Source organism: Zingiber officinale, chromosome 8B (assembly GCF_018446385.1).
Source record: "Zingiber officinale cultivar Zhangliang chromosome 8B, Zo_v1.1, whole genome shotgun sequence".
Lineage (NCBI taxonomy): Eukaryota > Viridiplantae > Streptophyta > Magnoliopsida > Zingiberales > Zingiberaceae > Zingiber > Zingiber officinale.
Window position 1 is genome coordinate 100,518,470 of NC_056001.1, and position 22,623 is coordinate 100,541,092.

General features: G+C 37.2%; 1 protein-coding gene across 1 annotated transcript; it reads right to left on the bottom strand.

Moving 5' to 3' along the window:
• Nucleotides 1-1,754: 1,754 nt before the first annotated feature.
• Nucleotides 1,755-4,426, bottom strand: LOC122014096 (serine carboxypeptidase II-3-like). Its single transcript, XM_042570282.1, has 8 exons — nt 4,033-4,426; nt 3,851-3,958; nt 3,449-3,711; nt 3,073-3,333; nt 2,671-2,789; nt 2,472-2,564; nt 2,090-2,195; nt 1,755-1,901 (listed from the first exon to the last, which is right to left on the bottom strand). Exons 1-8 carry the CDS (start codon nt 4,424-4,426, stop codon nt 1,755-1,757), a joined length of 1,491 nt encoding a protein of 496 aa, XP_042426216.1.
• Nucleotides 4,427-22,623: the final 18,197 nt, after the last annotated feature.

The following is a 22,623-nucleotide window of genomic DNA, read 5'->3' on the forward strand; positions in this document are numbered from 1 at the left end:
TTGTTTTTGAAGTGTCGGCCGAGCCCCCTTTTTATTACCACCTCAGACCTGATCTAGATCCACCGATCTTGAAATCAGGTTTTCCACGACTCTGATCGGTCGACTAATCCCTCGGATCGGTCGATCGATCCTACCCGAATTAGCCTGGCTTCCCGTCCAGGTTCTGTTGCTGGAATAGAAGTCTTTGTTCGATCGACCAATCCCGCCATTCAGTCGACTGATCCCCAGCTCATCTTGTCCGATCAACTCGGCTCGACCACATCGATGCCTATCCATTTTTCGATCGACTGAACCCCAGGTTCGGTCGACCAATCCCTTGGTCGAACCCAATTATCTCTTTAGAAATCCAATCTGTTTGCTTGGAGGTTCAGTCGATCTATCCCTGGTTCGATCGACCGATCAAGGCCGAAACTTCAAGCTATAAAATGTTAGTTTCCTTGCAAAACAGAGTTTCGACAAATAACAAGCAATATATGAAAATAACTTTTGATTGCCTTTGAGCTGTCCGATTCTGACTTTCGATTTTCCCAGAAACCCTAGGTAGAACCGACAAATATTGTTCCCTCAACGGTGAACATATCCTCACCTACTCCTGTCAGGAGAAGTTACCTATTGTCAAATCGGTCCTCTAGACTGATTGGACTTTTGCTTAGTGCCCGATACTTCAGGACTTTCCCATTGGACCCCCATTAACTTTGATTGGCAAGCCAGTACTACTTTTAATCATATGAGATATGTGGGGAGCTGTAGGAATATTCTGCCAGATCAAGGCGGTTGATAGCCGACTGCCCCCACACCATGTTGGCCTGTTGCCGTATGTTGTGGTCGTCGGGCGAGAGCTGTTGCTAGTCGATGATTGGGATGTGTTCACCTTTTGCCTCATTGGCCAGTTCAACATCTATGATCTAATCATTGACAACTAACAACGAGGGAAGCCGATGCTACCCTCCTTCTGGTTTTCCTACCTCTGCACCGTCTAGCCATAGAGCGTGTTCATGTCCGGTTGGAGGGGTGTAACGAATAAGAATATATTGTCGCGTTGGCCTACGGCACGACGACCGACGTGTGGGTGAAGTACAAGATAGCGGCCCGATCCGCATCATTGCCGCCGACAAGGAGAGAAGGATGTACTTGTGTTGCGAGAGAGATAAGGGTGAGAAAGTAGCGAGCTGATGGTCAGATCTCAGGATAGTTAGCGGATGACTTCTCTAAATACTTTCAATCTTTCTTTGTCTTCTAATTTTAAGAATACAAGAGGTGTTTCTGACAATATATCTAGTTTTTTTATTATTTTAAAAATATTTTTCTAATAATTTTTTGTCATTTTATTTTACATTTTGATTCTTTAAATTGAGAATTTATATATACATGCACAAAATTGTCAATGAGTAAAAAAATAAGAAATTTTAATTAAAATTTAACGTGACAACAAGTCTTATAATTTAATACTAGAATATATAATAAGTAATTAATTATGATAGTAATTTAGGTTTATTAGGCTTGGCACATAATGGTTAGTAGCCCATTTAATTGTTGTATCATGCTCATGACTCATAGTATGGGCATTTGGTTTAGTGAACCGATCTTAAGATTTTTTTAAAAAAGAAAAATGATTTTTTAAAAATAATAATTATTTTTTGAAACCATGATTAAATCGAGCCAGAGATAATATTTAAAAATCATAGATTAAATTTTATGTAATGTTTGATATCACAATAAATAACAACAAATCAATTTATTCTATTTTGAAATGCTTAAATAGCAGGTAGATGCAGCCCTTGAAGAAAATTCTTGATCATCTCCAGAGCTCGAGCTGATTGATAACTTGGAACCTCATGTCCTGCTCCTCGAACAGTGGCAAATGTTAAATTGTGATCATACATCACAGTATATCCCCCAACCTACATATTCATAATAAAAACCATCAAAATTAATGTCGTTTGTTCTACTAGTTGTCACCATCATTAGAGCAACGAAGAGTATCATAGAGGAAAACTTGTCATTAATGTAAACATTTTAATTCCTTGTGGATTTGAGGATAATTAACTATATATCTTATGAAAATATTTAAAATGACACAATTGTTTACCTCACTGTTAAGCATCCAAGCTCTCCATGGAGCCTTCACTTTAAGCTTTAGCTTCTTGAGGGAGTATCTTGTGGAAGTAACAGGAACTACTCCATCAATGTCACCGCTGCTCAAACCCAACCAATGCTTACTTAGAGACAAAATTTGATTGAAAACCCCTTCACTCGCAATCTAATGAATGGTATCTTTGTCGTATGACATATGTTATGCGGAAATCTTAAAGCTACCCTACTTGCAAAATTGATATATTTATATATGCTATTTTTACTTACATAATGTGTATAAGGACCACAAAATTTATACACCTATCTAAATGAAAGTATTGAAATGGAAAGCTGATTCACACCCTATGATATGATGAAGACATCTAATGATTTTTTACCTGTATTTTAAAATCCTAATCCCATTAGATAATAATTCGTGAATAATTGGTAACATTGTGGAAGGCTGATCTGACCAACTAGGTATCACTTGGCTGCATCGAGATAAATATAAATAAATGAGTTGAATTTTTATTATTTTGTTTAAAAGAAAAATAAAATTATCAAATGGCGTATTATATTTATGAGATATGTATATACCTACAACCAGACCAGGTGTAATTGAGCTTTGTGATATTGGCATGTAGAGCTTTCTGTACCTCAAGATTGTTAAGGTATGCCTCCACATAATTAGAAGTACAAGGATCAAAATTCTCAATCTGCATTAGAATTTAAGTATGACATTTCAATCTGTTAGTTAATTCTATTCACAATTGATATGATTGAGTGAAAATTCTTAATCTGCATCAGAATTTAAGTATGACATTTCAATCTGGGCAAATTCCAACTTTAGTTAGAGCTTGCTCCTTGTAGTGATCCAATAAGAATGCGATGAACTCTGATTCTTGAGTTAACAGGTCAAATCGATTCAATCTAAATTGCCTCTGAAAATACCAGGAAGATGGAAATAATTAAATGTAATGATGCTCGAAAGAGACAAACCGAGGGCGATTTTGGAGTCGGCGTCACGCCTGACGAGAAGCACAGTGGCGCGTATATGTTGTAGACGTCCAACTCCTCAACGGCGAGGCTGGCCTCGTCGAGCGCACTATCACACTTTGGAGCTATCTGCCGGGTGTCCGGCGAGAAATTGCAGAACTTGTGGATCGCGCGAATGGTCTCGTCGGCGATTAATGCGTGCATCCAGAAGTAGTCAAACACCCCCTTGTTATCCGTCTCCTTGTTGATCACCGCATTCCCAATCTAGGTCATCCAAAATCAATTTGAAATTGATCAAGATCCATCTTTCCCAATTTAATTTGCAATAAAAAGGAGAGAGGGTCAATCAGACTGATTGATTTCGGGATTCATTGCTTACCGCGATGCCTTTGAGGTTGATGAGGCAATCTTTATGGTGGGGTATGGCGTGGGCAAGCTGGGGGACGTAGTGGCCGGCATAGCTCTCGCCAGTGATGAAGAAATCCCTCCCCTTATACTCTGGGAACCGCTCGAACCAGTTGACGAGGAAAACCAGCGCGTCGGTCGTCGTCCTACGGTCTCCGCTCTTGGCGTAGTCCGATGTGGTGTTGGAGTAGGAGAAGCCGACGCCGGCAGGGCTCTCCAAGAACAAGACGTTCACCACTGCATTGCACGATGCACGTCAGTGGTTCGGGATCATGCCAAAACAGAAACCTTTTTTCACCCTACTCCCTAAGCTCAAGGAAATAACATAAATATATATATATATATGATGACGACGACGATGTCAGATGATCCTAACCTTCGTTCCAAGCGTAGGGATTCCTGTACAGAGTTTTACCATCGCTCATGACCCGAAACGGCCGGAGCTCCTCCATGGCGCCGTACCCCAGTGACGAACACCCCGGCCCTGCACCCACCCACGCCACAACAATCACCACTCTATCGATTGAAAAGCAACGTCATTTTCTATTATTTCCATACCTCCATTGAGCCATAACACAATAGGCTTCGACCTGCTATTCTCGGCAGCCTCGGCAAAGTAGTAAAATAGAGCCCGTCCATTAGCTCTGTCAACTGTGACATACCCCGCGTACTGATCGAAATTGACACCTTCTGGCTGGCCAGGCAGCCGAACAACCTTGTCCCCCTCCTTCAGCCCGCTATTGTCGTAGACCTTCGACTTCAGGCCGGATACCGAAAGAAGACTGCTCGCCCATGAAGAAGAAGAAGAAGATGAAGAAGAAGAAGAAGAAGACCCCCCTACTCCGTTGTTAAAGTAGAACTTGTTCAGCGCATCTCTCTGCCTCACCGTGCTGGAAGCCACGCAATGTAGGAAACAGAGGAGGAGGAAGAGATGATTGAAACTTGGCTTCATTGTTTGATTGGGAATGACGAATGGAATGGAATAGAATCTTATTTATGGGATGAATCATTGGATAATTATGGGATGAATCTTATTTATGGGATGGATTCTTGTTGGAGTCGGCGGAGATTGATGTGAATGCTTTGTTTGGTAATGGTCATTGTAAAAGGAAAACGAATGATTAATTTTGAATAAACATTTTCAAAATTAAAAGAATTTTAAAAAAGATTCTACTGTTTTTTCAATATTTATACAATGAAATAATGTATAGTAAATAGTAATTCAAAGATCTTAGAGTGGAAACATGCATAATTAATAATGAGTTTCCATGTATATTCATATTTTATTTAAATCTAATTTATTTTTTCCTTAATTTTTATCAACTTTTACTACTCACTGGATTATTCCATCATTTATCATAATAATTAAATCTAATTAATTTTAGCTCTTCCTGTGAGTCACATATATAATGATCTAATTAGTTTTAGCTTGATTATTAACTAATTAAATTAAGTGAGGTTAAATTAATAATGAAGTTTAATTAAGTGAGGTTAAATAAATAATGAAGTTAAATTATTTGATTTTAAATTTGATTTCGAATTAACTAAAATGTTAAGTATGGATTAACTGATTAAGGATTAATTAAGATTAGAAGTATTAGTTCAAGATTAATTAAGTGTAAGTCAGAATTATTTAAGTTAGAGTAAATTGGTAAGTAAGTTTAAGATTTACAATTATTACTCAAATTTTGATATATTAATTGTAATTATGAACTGTTTAATTGAATTTGCGGTTAATTTATCAAGTTTGATTTGAATTAATATTCTTAATTAAATTAAGATTTATTCACTAATTAAGTATGAATTAAATTCTTTAGTTAACTTTAAATTAAATTGGAATTTGAATTAATTGATTTAAATTAATTAAGGATTAGGTTAAATTAAACTTATATTAATCATATTAATTAAGGTTTATTAAGTTTATTGATAATTAAGTTTTTAGGTTTTAAAGAAAATAAAAACTTTTAATTAATTGAATTAATTGTTTAAGTTTTAATTAAATTGATTAAGATTACTTAAGTTTTAATAGTGTTAAATTTATTTAAGTTCTAGTTAAGTTAATTTAAGGTTGACTATTAAGGTTTAATTTTGGAGTCATTTAGGTGTGTTTAAGTTAGGTTTAAGTTAAAAATTAAAATTATGAATTTAGTTTTAATTGGATTTAGTTAGATAAAATATCAAATTAAGTCACATTTTGAATTAGTTAATTTAGTTAGTTAGTTTAGGATTAATTAAGTTGATTATGTTTTTAGGTTATAAAGAAAATTAAATACTTTTAATTAATTGAATTAATTGTTTAAGTTTTAATTAAATTTATTAAGATTATGTTTAAAGTTAAATCTTACATCCATCTCATCCGTTTCTAACTTTTCAAATAAACAACCTTATATATATGTTCGGTGAGATGATTATTAATTTTATTTTTGTACATTTAATTTGAATTTTAATTACTGATTGACATTTAAGTCAGATTTAAATTTAACAATTAGTCAGTTAAGTGCACATTTCCAAATAAGTTTCTAGGTTGTGACGATGCACAAGGGCCTTCTTGAGTATTGAAGCAACAACCACTTCTAAATAAAGTATTTTAAAGAAATTATACACTTAGCTTTTTCTTGAGAAACTTTGATATAACTATTCTAGGATGTGATGAGATAGCTTCGGCAAGTTTCACTTAGTTAAGTAGACCAAGTAGGGTACTTCTTATCCCACTTGCCTCTCTAAACAAAGCTTTGTTAACGTATTATCATCTCGCCCCACCCTGATACTAAGTTGGACAAGTATCAATAAAATCGAAGTATTTATCTAACCGTTTTAAATTTAGCAGAAAAATAAGCATGCAAAGAAAGTTGTAAATTAAACAAACGTGCAAATTTATCTAAACGAAACAATGTTTCTATTAGCTCTTCCAGGATCATAACCTCGATAAGATCTATCTAGGTCATGTATTTGACCCTTGGGGATCTAATATTGGTTTTGTTCAACTTGATTAATGAAATTTGATTTATGGCTCATGCTTGGATTTGGTTTCTAGTATTCTGATTCACAATTGATAATTGATAGGTACGATTTAAGTCAAGTTTTAACTTTGTATCCTATCTTGGATCGATTGTATACAACGTTTTATTTTTCAAGTATCATATCAAGATTTTGAAACACAAAGTGAATCGTTCTAATGATTCTTTAAGTTCTTTGATTTGACCTTTCAGAGTGGAATTTTCTTCCTCAAATTGTTGGACTTGATATTAAGTTCCACTTTGAACTTGCTCAATCAAAGAACTTGGGTTAGTCTCCATTTTAAGGGCTTTTACCTCCTTTTGGAGTGACTTGACCCAGACATTGGACTTGACTAGCTTGCACATCAAATAGTGAATCATATCATGCAATTTTTCGACTAGGGGAGAATGTACCTTGTTGTTTGTTTGTCTGAAATGGATAAGGATCTGTGGCTTGTCTCGGACTCAACTTTTGATTCAGATCCAGACTCAGGCTCGAACTTGGCCTTGACCACTTGTTCTCGCGCTGGTAGTGCCAGAAAACTTGCTTGAGCTTATTCTACCACATCCGACTCTTCCAACGACTCGGACCATGTTGCATTTAAGACCTTCCTTCTTCTTTTCTTTTTTTAGTTTCCTTAATGTTCATACGCTCTAGATTGTAAAGTTCCTTCTGATTGCACACTTAGCAAGTTACTTATGACTCAGGCTTCGTGGTTCGACTCGAACTCTATTGCTTGCTCTTTGATTGGACCATCTTCTTCTTCTTAAGCGTTCTCTGAACTAGACTAACGAGTTCGACGGTGATCTTGTCATCATATTCTAAATCCAAATCTTCTTTGGATTCAAGTTTGGATTAGAACTTGTGCTTCAGCTCTTTCGTATTGATTTTACCTACAACTAACGAAATGCCTTTCTCGATCGGACATTTCGACTTATACCCAATAATCCCGAATCAACACCTCAATTAGGTGCTTCCTTAAGATGTCAAAGTATTAGTATTCATGACCAAGATGACTTGTGTATCTCGAGTAGAAGGAAACTTACACTTGAGATACAGTAAGAGCTTCACAGAGATATCCATATATATAGATAACCATATGAAGTCTTACAGCGAGTCACACCACTGAACTAGTTATCATAACTAGCATCCACATTTAACTCTTGACTATTGGTGTAATTTGTAATAATGGTCTATCTCAGGTTTTGATGAATGACAAATGAGTTAAGTTAGGTGTTGTCATGATCTAATGCATTTACTAAGTGTACAGATTTTGGGATGTTCGATTCCCAATTGGTAGTCAGGATATTTGATTCCCGATTGGAAGAAAGTCTTGTCGGGATGTTCGATTCTTGATCGATAGCCGGGATGTCCAATTCCCGATGAGTGAAGTCCAGATGTATGATTCTGGCAGGTCGGGATGTGTGATTCCAGACTAGAGAAGACCGGATGTTTGATTCCAGTAGTTCAGGATGTTTGATTCCCGAAGTCCAGATGTGTGATTCTAGGAGGTAACTCTACACTTGGTAAGTAGAGGTAAGTAACTGAAGGAGAGTGACTAAGTGAGGATGCGTCCCCATTCGAAGGGACAGTAGGCGTGGATCCAATTTAGGTTCATTTCGAAAATCTAAATTGAGACCCTAACTAGATCCTGGTCTTGGTAAGAATGATCTAACTCATAAATATATATAAACTATTCATGCATATATTCTAACTCTATATTGTAAAGATAAATGTAGATCTTCGAATTTTACACGCATGGCAACTGATAGAGCATGATTTTTAGCTTGGAGTCAAAAGATAAGGCCTCTGGAAGATTTGTGTGTTGAATCAACTTGATGGAGGTGCCTTAGATCAACCAGATTCGAACAGTAAATGATAAGGCCGAATTATTCTCATCTGATTAGAACTTTTGGGATCTGATAAGCTCTGGAGACTCCTTAAAAGGGCTTTAAATGGAGGGGTTGAGCAAACTTCAGAGATGCCTTCGATACGAGATTCTATGTGTCCAAAAGCCTTTCCAACTGCTACGGTCTCCTGCTGCTGCCCTGCTACGACTCTGCTATGCCTGACTGTCACTGAGAAGCCTACCAAACACTGAGCTCAAGCTGACCAACTTTTTTTTATACTCGATCCCCTCTTCCGGTGGTTCTAGAAATGGTATTTTAGTGAATTACCCATCGATGGTCCACGGGACCTGGGTCTTGGAGAAGGAGCTGTCAAAGGCTCCGAACCAAGTAAACTTATGTTCTTATTCTTTTGATCATTTTTCTACTTCGCTTTCTATCTTAGATTTCCGCCGTTCACTTGATTTCAAAACTGAAAAGAACAAATTTTCAAAACCATGTGATTCAGCCCCCCCCCCTCCCCATCCCCCCTCACGTGTGACTTGATCCGACAAGTGGTATCAGAGCATGTTCTGCTCTGAATTGGTGCAACCACCAATCTGGCTTGGGGAACCAATGTTATTTTAAGATTTCAGTTTTTCGCATTTTGTTTGAATTGGTAAACTTTTATCTCTTTAGATAATTACTTTTTCGTTTGATTTTAACTTGATGTTGTTGCAACACCACTCGAGTTCTTTAATTCTTTTTTCTCTTCTCAAACTCTGCTAATCTAAGACCAAATCTTGGTACCTCCTTTTTAGTTTTCTATTCTCAGTGCTCAATGGCCCAACTTGAGGAATATAGCACCGCTAGCCCCCCCTCTCTTCAACAAAAATGACTTTCTGCATTGGAAGAATAGAATGGAGGTTTACTTAAAGATGAACATCGAGCAATGGTTCTCCATCCGACGAGGGTACCGAGCACCTGTAGACGAAGCAATAAAAGTACCACTCAATCTAGAAAGATAGAGTCCAGAAGACAAGAAGAAAGCCCAGACCGACTCAAAAGCCTTAAACACGATCTAGTGCTAACTCACAAAAGAAGAAATCAACCGAGTCGGCCAGCACGAGAACACAAAGGAGCAATGGGATAAGCCAATTGAACTACACGAAGGAACTCCCGATTTGAAGGTAACAAAACGTGACCTACTCCTTAATTCTTTATTTAATATAAAAATGTAGGACGGAGAAACTACGAGCGAACTACACGCAAGGATCAAGGATATCTTTAATGGCTTGCACATGATCGGACACCAAATCGAGAATCGTAACGTTATCATGTATGCTATGAACTCGTTCCCTCGAAACTCCTTATGGGCATCGATCGTAGATGCCTATAAAATTTCAAGGAACCTCTCTAAGTTAAAATTAGCTGAATTATTTTACGAGCTTGAATTACACGAACAAACTAATGGTCCAAAGGTCGAGAAAGAAATTACTTTTCTTGCAGTTACTTCATAGGGAACTAAACCCAAAGCATAAACTAAATCTAAATTTGAATTAGACAAAGAAGTGCAACTGGTGAACATGGCAAGGAAGATATTCACTAAACTCAAAAAAGCTTCACCAAACTGTAGGATCGATGCATTCTAGAGGGGGAGTTGTGGCTTTTTCAATCATTTCGGAAAACACAGCAGAAGATATAAAGAGATGAGGAGCAATGCTAACAAGGTTTCTTTTACTTGGTTCGGAGCCTATGACGACTCCTACTCCAAGGCCTGCGATCGTTGATCGCTTTCGTTGGAAAATAACTATAAATGATAAGACAAGCGGTATCAACTCCTGCTACCACTCTCTCGAGTGGCCGAGGATACGACCTTGGTCAACAACTCTCTCGACCGTAAGGGAGAATTGGTCGTTGACATGCATGCCATGATATGATGTGCCAAAAGCAACAATCATCATACAAATATAAGCAGAAATTAGGTATGCTATATAAATGCAGCATGCTCAATATAGTACATAAATAAACAGCAGTTAAAACATACAAACATTGTATCTAGTATCTGCTACTTATTATGGACAAAAACAAGAGACTGTATAGATATGGAAACAAATATCTCAAAGATCACGTGGAAGTATCAAATGTAGGAAAAATAAGAGTGGAGTCAAGGTAAAAGTAATTTCTATCCAAATGTAGCTCATGCACTAAGTTCAAAGAACTACTGATAACCATGATTTTGCTATATTATTTTAATTCATAATACATGTTTTTAATGGTCTATTCATAGCTTAAATTTATGTTTACTCTACATTTCATAAATTACATTTGATTTTGGACTTAATTACAAATTATCTTATTTTCATGGTATTTGATGCTAATATTTTATTTTTATTTTGTAGGCATCAAAAGGGTCATGGACCCGATCAGATCAAACCACACTTGGGCTCAAATCTAGGGCTAAACAAAGCGATCAAGTTTGGGAGCGATTTGGATCGTCCATTGAAGATCGGAGAGATCTACACCATCTATTGAAGATCTGGACCATCCGACCTAATGAGGAGTAGATCACATTCATTGATGAAGATCCAGGAATTTTGATCTTGATCCGAGACAATCCAGCCGTTGATTGAGCCCCGGATTGTTTTGAACCGTTGGATCAGAATTGAGGAGGATTTAAAAGCCTCGTAAGAAGCTACAGTGACTTGGGGCTCGGCTTCGCGATTTTTCCACTATTCTTGTATCTTCTTCACAGCGACGCCGCAGCTCCCATTCTCCAATTCCAGATCTGAGGGTATGCTTCTTCACCGACGGCGATCTTCAAGCATCCGCATTCATCTTTCGAGGGCAGAGTGTGATTGAAGGAGGTTTCCCAATTGCTACTTGGATTTTGTTCCACCACCGCTATCTTGATCGAGGGAGGTTTCCCAATCAGTGATCTTCGCATCCACCAAAGCTTGAATGGAGGTTTCCGCGAGTCTCTGGTCGTTTTCCGATCTCCATTTCACAACGAGGTTAAGTCGATCTGATCAATTGGATTAGCTTCACCAATCACAGGATCTTCGCTTTGTTCTTTGGCTGATGAGGTTTCCAGTCAGATGTGAGCTTTGAGGGAGGTTTCCAAGAGCGGTGAGCACCTTCTAGAAATAGTTGTAAGCTTGTACATTGTGTTGGTTGCTACTCGGAAAACCTAGAGGTTTCACTGTACAAAAATTTTGTACAAAGGTCTGAACATTTTCCTAGCTACCATGTGTTCTTTTAAATTAAATTTTGGATCGCCTGCGGAACTTAACACGTTTGATCCAAAACTTAATCTATTTGTTCTTTTAGGTTTTGACTTGGATCTCCTGCAGAACTTAACACGTTCGACCCAAATCACCTTAAGTTATTAATTCCATTAAATATTAATTTCCATAATTGGTTCCCAGTACTGACGTGGCGAGGCACATGTCCTTCTTGGATATGGGAGCAACCACCACCGACTAAACAAAACCTCTTATGGAAAACTAATATTTAATTTCCTTAAATAACTTTAGGTTAACCGAAAAGAACAATCAAATCACAAGGAAAAGAAAAAACAAAAGAACACAACATCGAAAAACATATTCGAAATTCTAGAATCGTAAGCCTCTTGTATTTGGTATTATTTCCATAAATAACTAGTATGATGCGGAAAGAAAAATTACTAATTATACCTTTTAGAAAGACCTCTTGATCTTCTACCGTATTCCTCTTCTAACCTCGGGCGTTGTGTGGGCAACGATCTTCTGAGATGAGAAATCACCAACCACCTTCTTCTCCTCCTAGCTAGGTTCGGCCAACAATAAGGAAGCTTCACCAAGGAAGAAGATCAAAACACCAACCAAGCTCCAAGAGATGCTAGCTTTCTCTCCTTCTTCTTCTTCTTCTCCAAGTAGTATCCGGCCACCACAAGAACTCCAAGAGGGATGAAGTATTCGGCCACCACAAGAGGAAGAGAGGGAGAGGATGATGGCCGGCCACAACACCAAGGAAAAGAGGGAGAGAAAATAATAGAGGTTGTGTCTTGTGAAGGTACCCTCACCCCTTCTTTTATATTCCTTGGCCTAGGCAAATTAGGAAATTTAATTACAATAAAATTTCCTTAATTCCCTTGACATGATTTAATTGAGAAAAATAAAATAAAATTTCCCCAATTAATCTCTAATGGCCGGCCACCTCATGTAGAGCAAATAGGATAATTTTAATCAACAATTAAAACTTCCTTATTTGTCTTTGTAAATTTTTTTTAAAAAAAATAAAATTTCCTTTTAAAATCTCTTCATGGTTGATAAAAAGAAATTTTCATAATTTTAATTTTATCAACATGTGAATAATTTTAAAGAGAAAATAAAACATCTCACCAATCTACAAATAAGGAAAGAGATCTAATCTCTTTCTTTAATCTTTTATAGATCTTTTACAAGAGAGATATTTTAATTTAATTCTCTTTAATAAATTATTTCTTCCACATAATAAAAATTAAAATTAAAATTCTTTTTTAATTTAATTTGGTCGGCCCCCACTAGCTTGGGTTCAAGCTAGGGCCGGCCACCCCAATTTATACCTAGGCCGGCCCTAGCTTGGTTCCCAAGCTAGCTTGGCCGGCCCCCTATTGGTGGGTATAGAAGGTGGGTATAGGTGGGTATAGTACTCTATAAATAAGAGGCTACGATAGGGACCGAGAGGAGGAATTGGTTTTGGTCTCCCGATAAAATTAAGCATCCCGTGTTCGCCCCGAACACACAACTTAATTTTATCAATAATAATTCATTCCACTAGAGAACTATTATTGAACTACCGCACCAATCCCAAATTACATTTTGGGCTCCTTCTTATTATGAGTGTGTTAGTCTCCCCGTGTTTAAGATATCGAATGCCCACTAATTAAGTGAGTTACTGACAACTCATTTAATTAATATCTTAGTCCAAGAGTAGTACCACTCAACCTTATCATCATGTCGGACTAAGTCCACCTGCAGGGTTTAACATGACAATCCTTATGAGCTCCTCTTGAGGACATTATCAACCTAGATTACTAGGACACAGTTTCCTTCTATAATCAACAACACACACTATAAGTGATATCATTTCCCAACTTATCGGGTTTATTAATTCATCGAACTAAATCTCACCCATTGATAAATTAAAGAAATAAATATCAAATATATGTGCTTGTTATTATATTAGGATTAAGAGCACACACTTCCATAATAACTGAGGTCTTTGTTCCTTTATAAAGTCAGTATAAAAGAAACGACCTCAAATGGTCCTACTCAATACACTCTGAGTGTACTAGTGTAATTATATAGTCAAGATAAACTAATACCTAATTACACTACGACCTTCTAATGGTTTGTTCCTTTCCATTTTGGTCGTGAGCTACTGTTTATAATTTATAAGGTACTGATAACATTATCTTCTGCATGTGACACCACATACTATGTTATCTACAATATAAATTAATTGAACAACTACAACTAAATGTAGACAATTTGACCAAATGTGATTCTTTATTCATAATGAATGTTTACAAAGCTTAGGCTTTCAGTATACACTCCAACAATCTCCCACTTATACTAATGACTAAGTCGCATATCTTCTACCATACATCCGATTCCCATTCCTCCACATGCCGATCAAAAGCCTGTAAGGGCCTTAGTGAAAGGATCCGCCAGGTTATCCGCGATGCAATCTGGCGATGACAACTTCTCCTCGCTCACGATATCTCGTATCGGTGGTACTTGCACTCTATATGTTTACTTGCCTTATGAGCTCGTGGTTCCTTCGAGTTTGCAATCGCACCGCTATTATCACAATAAATTGTGATGATTTTGGGCAAACCAGAATCACATCTAAGTCCATTAGAAAGTTCCCGAGCCATACTGCTTCTTGCCTCAGAGGTCGCTACATACTCTGCTTCCATGGTTGAGTCCGAAACGCATTTCTACTCCTCCATGAAATGGCTCCACCTCCCAAAGTAAACACATAGCCCGATGTAGACTTATTGTCCCTATCCGATTGGAAATCAATCCTTGTAACCCACATGGAGTAAATCGTCTGCTTGGTAAACTAGCATATAATCTCTAGTCCTTCCTGTGTACTTTAATATATGCTTTACCGTAGTCCAATGTCCTTGTCCTGGTTACTCCGATATCTGCTAACCATGCCCACGATAAAACAAATATCGGGTCTCGTATATAGCATTGCATACATAAGGCTTCCTACACCGAGGCATAAGAAACGCTCATGTCTTCTATCTCCTTTGAAGTCTTAGGAGACATCTCTTTAGATAGAGCTATTCCATGCCTAAAAGGTGAGAAACCTTTCTTGGAATCTTGCATGCTAAAACGAGCAAGGATTGTATCTATATATGAAGCTTGGGATGACACAACATTCTTTTCTTGCGATCCCTTATTACTTTGATCCCAAGTATGTGTGCACACTCTCCTAAGTCCTTCATATCAAATTGTTTGGACAACCATACCCTTACGCCTGACAATACCTTGACATTGTTGCCAATTAACAAAATATCATCTACGATAGTACAAGAAATACCACAACGCTTCCATTACATTCTTATATACACAAGACTCATCCCGACTTTGAATAAATCCATATGACCGGATTACTTCATTAAACCGATGTTCCAAGATCTTGAAGCTTTTTCACCATAAATGGACCGATTGAGCTTGCACACTAGATGCTCTTGCCTTTTTCAATGAACCCTTCGTTGTTCATATGGATGTTTTCTTCAAGACTTCCATTAAGGAAAGTTGTCTTGACATCCATTTGCCAAATCTCATAATTCATATGAGCACAATGGATAAGAGTATCCGAATAGACTTAAGCATGGCTACCGTGAAAACGTTTCCTCATAATCGATTCCTCTTTCCGAGTGTACCCTTTTTCCAACAAGCCTAGCTTTGAAGGTTTCTACCTTCCGTCTCTCCTCTTTTCCTTTGTAGATCCACTTGCATCCAACGGCTTTACACCATCGTGGTTCTATAAGCTCCTGCACCTTATTAGAATACATAGACTCTATTTCGAATTCAGCTTTTTGCCAAGATGTCGCATCTATATCTTGGAGTGCTTCGTCATATGTCGGGATCAGTTCATGTTTACCCAAGATCAAGTCCGACTCTCCCAAAAACATGAATCTCTCAGTCGCCTTACAACCCTCCCACTACGACGAGGCACCGTCTATGTGGTTGTGTATCATGTGACACGTGTTGCGCTTTCTTGTGGTACTTCATCTTTTGTACTGCTGGTACTAAAGTAGACGTATCTCTCTTAGTTCTTCTAAAACAACTTTACTATTGGGCTTGTGATCCATTATATAGTCTTCTTCTAAAACTGGCATTGGTGCTAACAATGACCTTCTCGGTCTTAGGACTATAAAATAAACCTCCTTTCGCTCCTTTGGGATATCCTGACAAACACTAACTTCATACGAGATTCTAACTTATCGAGATCCGTTTCAAAGACATGTGCTGGACTACCCAAATTCAATATGTCTTAGACTGGTTTTCGCCATTCCATAATTCTATGGAGTAGAAGAAACTGATTTAGGTACTAAGTTCAGAACATATTGCTGTTTCCAGAGCATATCCCCAAAATGAATTTGTAATTCAATAACTCATCATCGATCTAACCATTTCCATAAGAGTCCTATTCCTTCGCTCGCCACACCATTCTGGGGTGTTCCAGAGCATAATGGGATTGAATCCCACCTCGATAAGTAATTCCTAAACCTCCTAAGAGGTATTCGCCACCACGATCGATCGTAGTGTCTTGATACTTTTACCTAGTCGCTTCTCCACATCACCTTGTACTCTTTGAACTTATCAAAGTACCGGACTTGTGGCGCTCTGTAAATGTATCCATATCTTAAATAATCGCCTATGAAAGAGACAAAATATTCAAAACCTCCTCTTGCCCGGACAGACACCACACAAATCGGAGTGAACCAACTCTAACACTTCTTTGGCTCTATACCCTTGGCCTTGAACGGCCTCTTGGTCATTTTACCTTCCAAGGAGTTCACAAGTTGGAAAATTTTCCAACTCTAATGAACCTAAAAGTCCATCGGCTATAAGCCCCTGAATCCTAAGTTAATATACCAAGCCTTAGATGCCAAAGATATGCTTGTTTCATCAAGGTTCTTTTCTTATTAGAATTAGAAGATGAGTTATAAATTTTCATGTTTTGCTTTGTGGAAGAAATTGGATTTAAAGTATACAAATTGCCAACCAATGCACCGGAATAGATAATCACATTATTTCTTTTAATAACTACATCATTCTAAAGAAATGGAATATCCATCTAAAAATAGTTTAGAAACTGAAATTAAATTCTTTCTAAAACTGGGTACACAAAGACAATTTCTAAAACCAAATTTCTATTTCTACTAAAAGATAAGTAGACGCCTCCCACTACAACAACCGCCACCTTAGTAGCATTGCCCATGTAGACGGTAATTTCTCCTTCAGATAGTCGTCGGGTCCTGGAACCCCCGCAAGGAATTGCAGACATGATCGGTGGTTCACACCAAGTGTCGGTAGATAACACCGCTAAACATGTTTCAACAACTAGAGCATGAGATATACCTTTGTTTTGGTTCCTACGAGGATACCTTCCAATGTCCCGCTGCTTATAGATGAAGCACTTGCCCTTCTACTTCTTCACTCCAAATTTTAAACTCAGACTGAGATTTATTCACTTTCTTTGAACCAATTTGTTTCTTCTTCTTTTTCCTCGTTTAGAAGTAGAACCATTTCAAAGATAGTGAATTTGAGCATGTGACGAATAATCCTTCACGCTGAAGTTCTCACAAGAGTTCCGCTAATGAATAAATCCTCTTATTCATATTATAGTTCCGGCGAAGCTCAAAACTTCTAGGTAGCGCTTGGAGGATCATATCGATCCGAGTTTCCCCATCAATTTCTCCTCCAAGGATCTGTATCTCGCTCAGATAAGCCATCATCTTTAGGATATGATCCTCACTGGAGTACCCTCTTGCATGGTGGTGCCATTATCTTTCTCATGGCTTCTTGCCTAGAAGCCCTATCCCGATGACCAAAGAGTTCCTTGAGATTGTTCATAATAACATAGGTTGTTGGTAAATCTTGATGCTGATGTTGCAATACATTTGACATGAAGCCAAAATGTAACACCGCGCCATCTCTGCTTTTACCCATTTCCTATGATATTCAATCTCCTCTAGATTCACCAAGAGGGTGCTTCAGGCACTACTCACCAAGATAAATTTATAGCTTTCAAAGAAGAACAATGTCTAGGTTTCTTTCCAATCTATGTAATTAGGGTCAGAAGTCTATTCTCTTAGTATGATGGATAGTGGGTTGAAAGTCATCCTAAGAATCACAAATAACTTTGGTCGAACTCTAAATTTAGAATAATATTGATTCCTCAAACAATACTATTTTAAATTAACCAACACTCATAACACCGTGAATTTTGTATGCCACGTTAGTGGACGTATACAAATTCAACATTTGTAAAAGGAGGGTTTTAACCCATTAATTTTATTATCTTGTCAACCTAATTTTTGACAAATAAAATTAATAGTTGGTATAATTTGGTCACACAAATAATAGCAAGGACTCCGATGGGGAGGATACTATTAGATGTGTCTAAGTGTATACCATCTTGACACTAAGTCCATTAATAAGATTATGCCCTTCCGTTGGGGCACACGCTCTTAATTAATTTCCTATAGTCATCCAAAATGGAAGTCTTTCTAGTGATCCGCAAACAAGCTCATCCATTGGAGGAAGGCACTCAGCCAACGCGCAAGCTTGTTTGTATCACTTACAAACCAAGAATGGAGACCACGGGATTTATTTAAAATCCTCTCCCACTTAGTTATTTATAAATGAGGAATTTTAACTATGCTAGCCTACTAAACTTGTAAACTAACATGCACATCATGACAATATAAAAGCAATAAATAGAAAATCTAATTTTCAACTATTATGGCTTTTATCTCTAGTTGTCCTCCGTGTGTTGTCATCCCAAGCTGCTGCCATATTTGGCCAACGCCACCGGGTCCAGCTGTCATATCCATCTTGCTCCTAGTTCCGCTGCACCTCTGGTCCTTAGAAGGTTCCACGCTTGCAAGATTCAATCCACGACATAAATAGAATTTTACATTTTGATCTTATATTCCATAAAAGGAATGTACATGTATCTAGATCAAAATAAAATCCTAATAAAACTAAACACACTCCTGCTGTATTTTAATACAATCATGCACACACATATAAATGCCCTTGACATGCCCAAGGGTCCAATCACACACATAATACACAAAGTTAGCACATCCTACTATTAACCTGCCTAAATTATGTATGACATGTGCATAATTAAACTAATACCAAATACAAGAGGCAAAACCCTAGCTCGATACCAATTGTTGTGTACTCGGAAAACCTAGAGAATCCACTGCATAAAAATTTTGTACAAAGGTCTGAACCTTTCCTAGCTACTGTGTGTTCAATTAAATTTTGGATCGCTCATGAACTTAACACGCTTGATCCAAAACTTAATCTATTTGTTCTTTTAGGTTTTGACTTGGATCTCCCAGGAACTTAACACGTTCGACCTAAATCACCATTAAATATTAATTTCCATAATTGGTTCCCAGTACTGACGTGGCGAGGCACATGACCTTCTTGGATATGGGAGCAACTACCACCGACTAGACAAAACCTCTTATGGAAAGCTAATATTTAATTTCCTAAAATAACTTTAGGTTAACCGAAAAGAACAATCAAATCACAAGGAAAAGAAAAAATAAAAGAACACAACATCGAAAAACATATTCGAAATTCTAGAATCGTAAGCCTCTTGTATTTGGTATTATTTCCATAAATAACTAGTATGATGCGGAAAGAAAAATTACTAGTTATAACTTTTAGAAAGACCTCTTGATCTTCTACCGTATTCCTCTTCTAACCTCGGACGTTGTGTGGGCAACGATCTTCCGAGATGAGAAATCACCAACCACCTTCTTCTCCTCCTAGCTAGGTTCGGCCAACAATAAGGAAGCTTCACCAAGGAAGAAGATCAAAACACCAATCAAGCTCCAAGAGATGCTAGCTTTCTCTCCTTCTTCTTCTTCTTCTTCTCCAAGTAGTACCGGCCACCACATATACTCCAAGAGGGATGAAGTATTCTGCCACCACAAGAGGAAGAGAGGGAGAGCATGATGGCCGGCCACAACACCAAGGAAAAGAGGGAGAGAAAATAATAGAGGGTGTCTTGTGAAGGCACCCTCACCCCTTCTTTAATATTCCTTGGCCTATGCAAATTAGGAAATTTAATTACAATAAAATTTCCTTAATTCCCTTGACATGATTTAATTGAGAAAAATAAAATAAAATTTCCCCAATTAATCTCTAATGGCCGGCCACCTCATGTAGAGCAAATAGGATAATTTTAATCAACAATTAAAACTTCCTTATTTGTCTTTGGAAATTTTTTAAAAAATAAAATTTCCTTTTAAAATCTCTTCATGGTTGATAAAAAGAAATTTCCATAATTTTAATTTTATCATCATGTGAATAATTTTAAAGAGAAAATTAAACATCTCACCAATCTACAAATAAGGAAAGAGATCTAATCTCTTTCTTTAATCTTTTATAGATCTTTTACAAGAGAGATATTTTAATTTAATTCTCTTTAATAAATTATTTCTTCCACATAATAAAAATTAAAATTAAAATTATTTTTAATTTAATTTGGCCGGCCCCCACTAGCTTGGGTTCAAGCTAGGGCCGGCCACCCCAATTTATACCTAGGCCGACCCTAGCTTGGTTCCCAAGCTAGCTTGGCCGGCCCCCTATTGGTGGGTATAGAAGGTGGGTATAGGTGGGTATAGTACTCTATAAATAAGAGGCTATAGGGACCGAGAGGAGGAATTGGTTTTGGTCTCCCGATAAAATTAAGCATCCCATGTTCGCCCCGAACACACAACTTAATTTTATCAATAATAATTCATTCCACTAGAGAACTATTATTGAACTACCGCACCAATCCCAAATTATATTTTTGGGCTCCTTCTTATTATGAGTGTGTTAGTCTCCCTGTGTTTAAGATATCGAATGTCCACTAATTAAGTGAGTTACTGATAACTCATTTAATTAATATCTTAGTCCAAGAGTAGTACCACTCAACATTATCATCATGTCGGACTAAGTCCACCTACAGGGTTTAACATGACAATCCTTATGAGCTCCTCTTGAGGACATTATCAACCTAGTATCTCTAGGACACAGTTTCCTTCTATAATCAACAACACACACTATAAGTGATATCATTTCCCAACTTATCGGGTTTATTGATTCATCGAACTAAATCTCACCCATTGATAAATTAAAGAAATAAATATCAAATATATGTGCTTGTTATTATATTAGGATTAAGAGCACACACTTCCATAATAACTGAGGTCTTTGTTCCTTTATAAAGTCAGTATAAAAGAAACGACCTCAAATGGTCCTACTCAATACACTCTGAGTGTACTAGTGTAATTATATAGTCAAGATAAACTAATACCTAATTACACTACGACCTTCTAATGGTTTGTTCCTTTCCATTTTGGTCGTGAGCTACTGTTTATAATTTATAAGGTACTGATAACATTATCTTCTACATGTGACACCACATACTATGTTATCTACAATATAAATTAATTGAACAACTACAACTAAATGTAGACAATTTGACCAAATGTGATTCTTTATTCATAATGAATGTTTACAAAGCTTAGGCTTTCAGTATACACTCCAACACATTGCTCGTTGGGTGTTTGAAGGGAGGTTTCCGCAAGCACCTCTGTTTTCACAACAGAGTGGAGAAGATCTGATCCGAATTTGGTTTGTGGAATGTTTAGGGTTTAGATTTCTTTGTTTTAGTATTTGAATTGTGCTCGACTTGCTCAGATCATCAGATCTGATTCATTTTCCTTACCATTTCTTCTTATTTCAGTTATCTGCAATTCATTTATGATTTTCTTTGCTGAAATCCCGGTCATGTTCTGCTACTAACCTAGTTTTGCAATTCAGATTTGATTTCTCAGTTTTGTTTCCTGTTTTCTTTGAATTTCTGCAATTGGATACTTGCCTTAGCTACTAACTTAGTTTGTAATCTATTTCCTGTTTTGAATTAGAAGTTCAATTGTCACAAGTTTGTTAAGTTATGTAATTGGTGCTATTCAAATGATTTGTTGATACTGTGATTAAGCCCTTGAGGTCAATAGTTTAATTCGGTTATGATTTGGAAGTTGAGATTATTTCAGTCTGTTTAAGTGAATTTGCGCTTATGAGTTTTATTGATACTATGACGGTGGATTTGAGAGAAAGTAATTGATTCATTCGATTCAATGATGCTTGATTGTTGTTAGCTTGAGGATGTAAGATGTCGATGTGTGAATTAATTCTTGAATTCACACACACCTACTAGTTATCCTTGGAAAAATTTGACTTGAGACTCCTTACTACACGTGTTTTATTTAGTTTAGTTGAGTTCCCAATCTTTATCAATTTGGGGTGCCTTGTGACATGCAAAAAGGTCAACACCAACTATAGAATCAAGATAAGAACTACCCGCTTTAATACATAAATCGTGTCCAGAAATCTCACGTCGAGACGCTCGTCCCGAATCCAAGTCCTGTAATCACATAGTGTATTTAGCTAATTTCATCATGCATCAATTAGCTAACTTAAAACCCAAATCCAATTGGTGTACACCCTTATTGAAATGTTATTAACCCTATCCATTCTATAACCTAATTATACTAGGTTTATTCATGAGTCATCTCTCAAAACTCACCCGAGTTCAATGGTATTACACTAATTAATTTCCCCAACCGATGGGTACAGTTTACCTCTCAACTACTAAATCTATATCCTACATAAATTTGTAGTTAGACTATCCTTAACTGATCTATTATCAAATTTAATCCACTAATTTCCTAAACGTACAAGTAATCAATGCATTAGAATCTGAATTCTCCCAATTAGCCAAATCATTGGTGTAAGTTTAATAAGAAGCAAAATTTCATTACACCACAACTTCTTACGGTGGATGTTCATTGCCCAAGCAACGACTCACAACAGCAAGTGGTCGGTGATTGTGCTGACGGCGCGAATAGAAAAGACAAGAGGAATTAGGGCACAACAACCTAGCAATGCCCTAGCCTTCGTTGGAGATGGTGTTGACCAGGGTTGTGGCTTAGGCGAACAGAGCGAACGACGATGGCTAGAAGCATTACAGTCGCGATTTT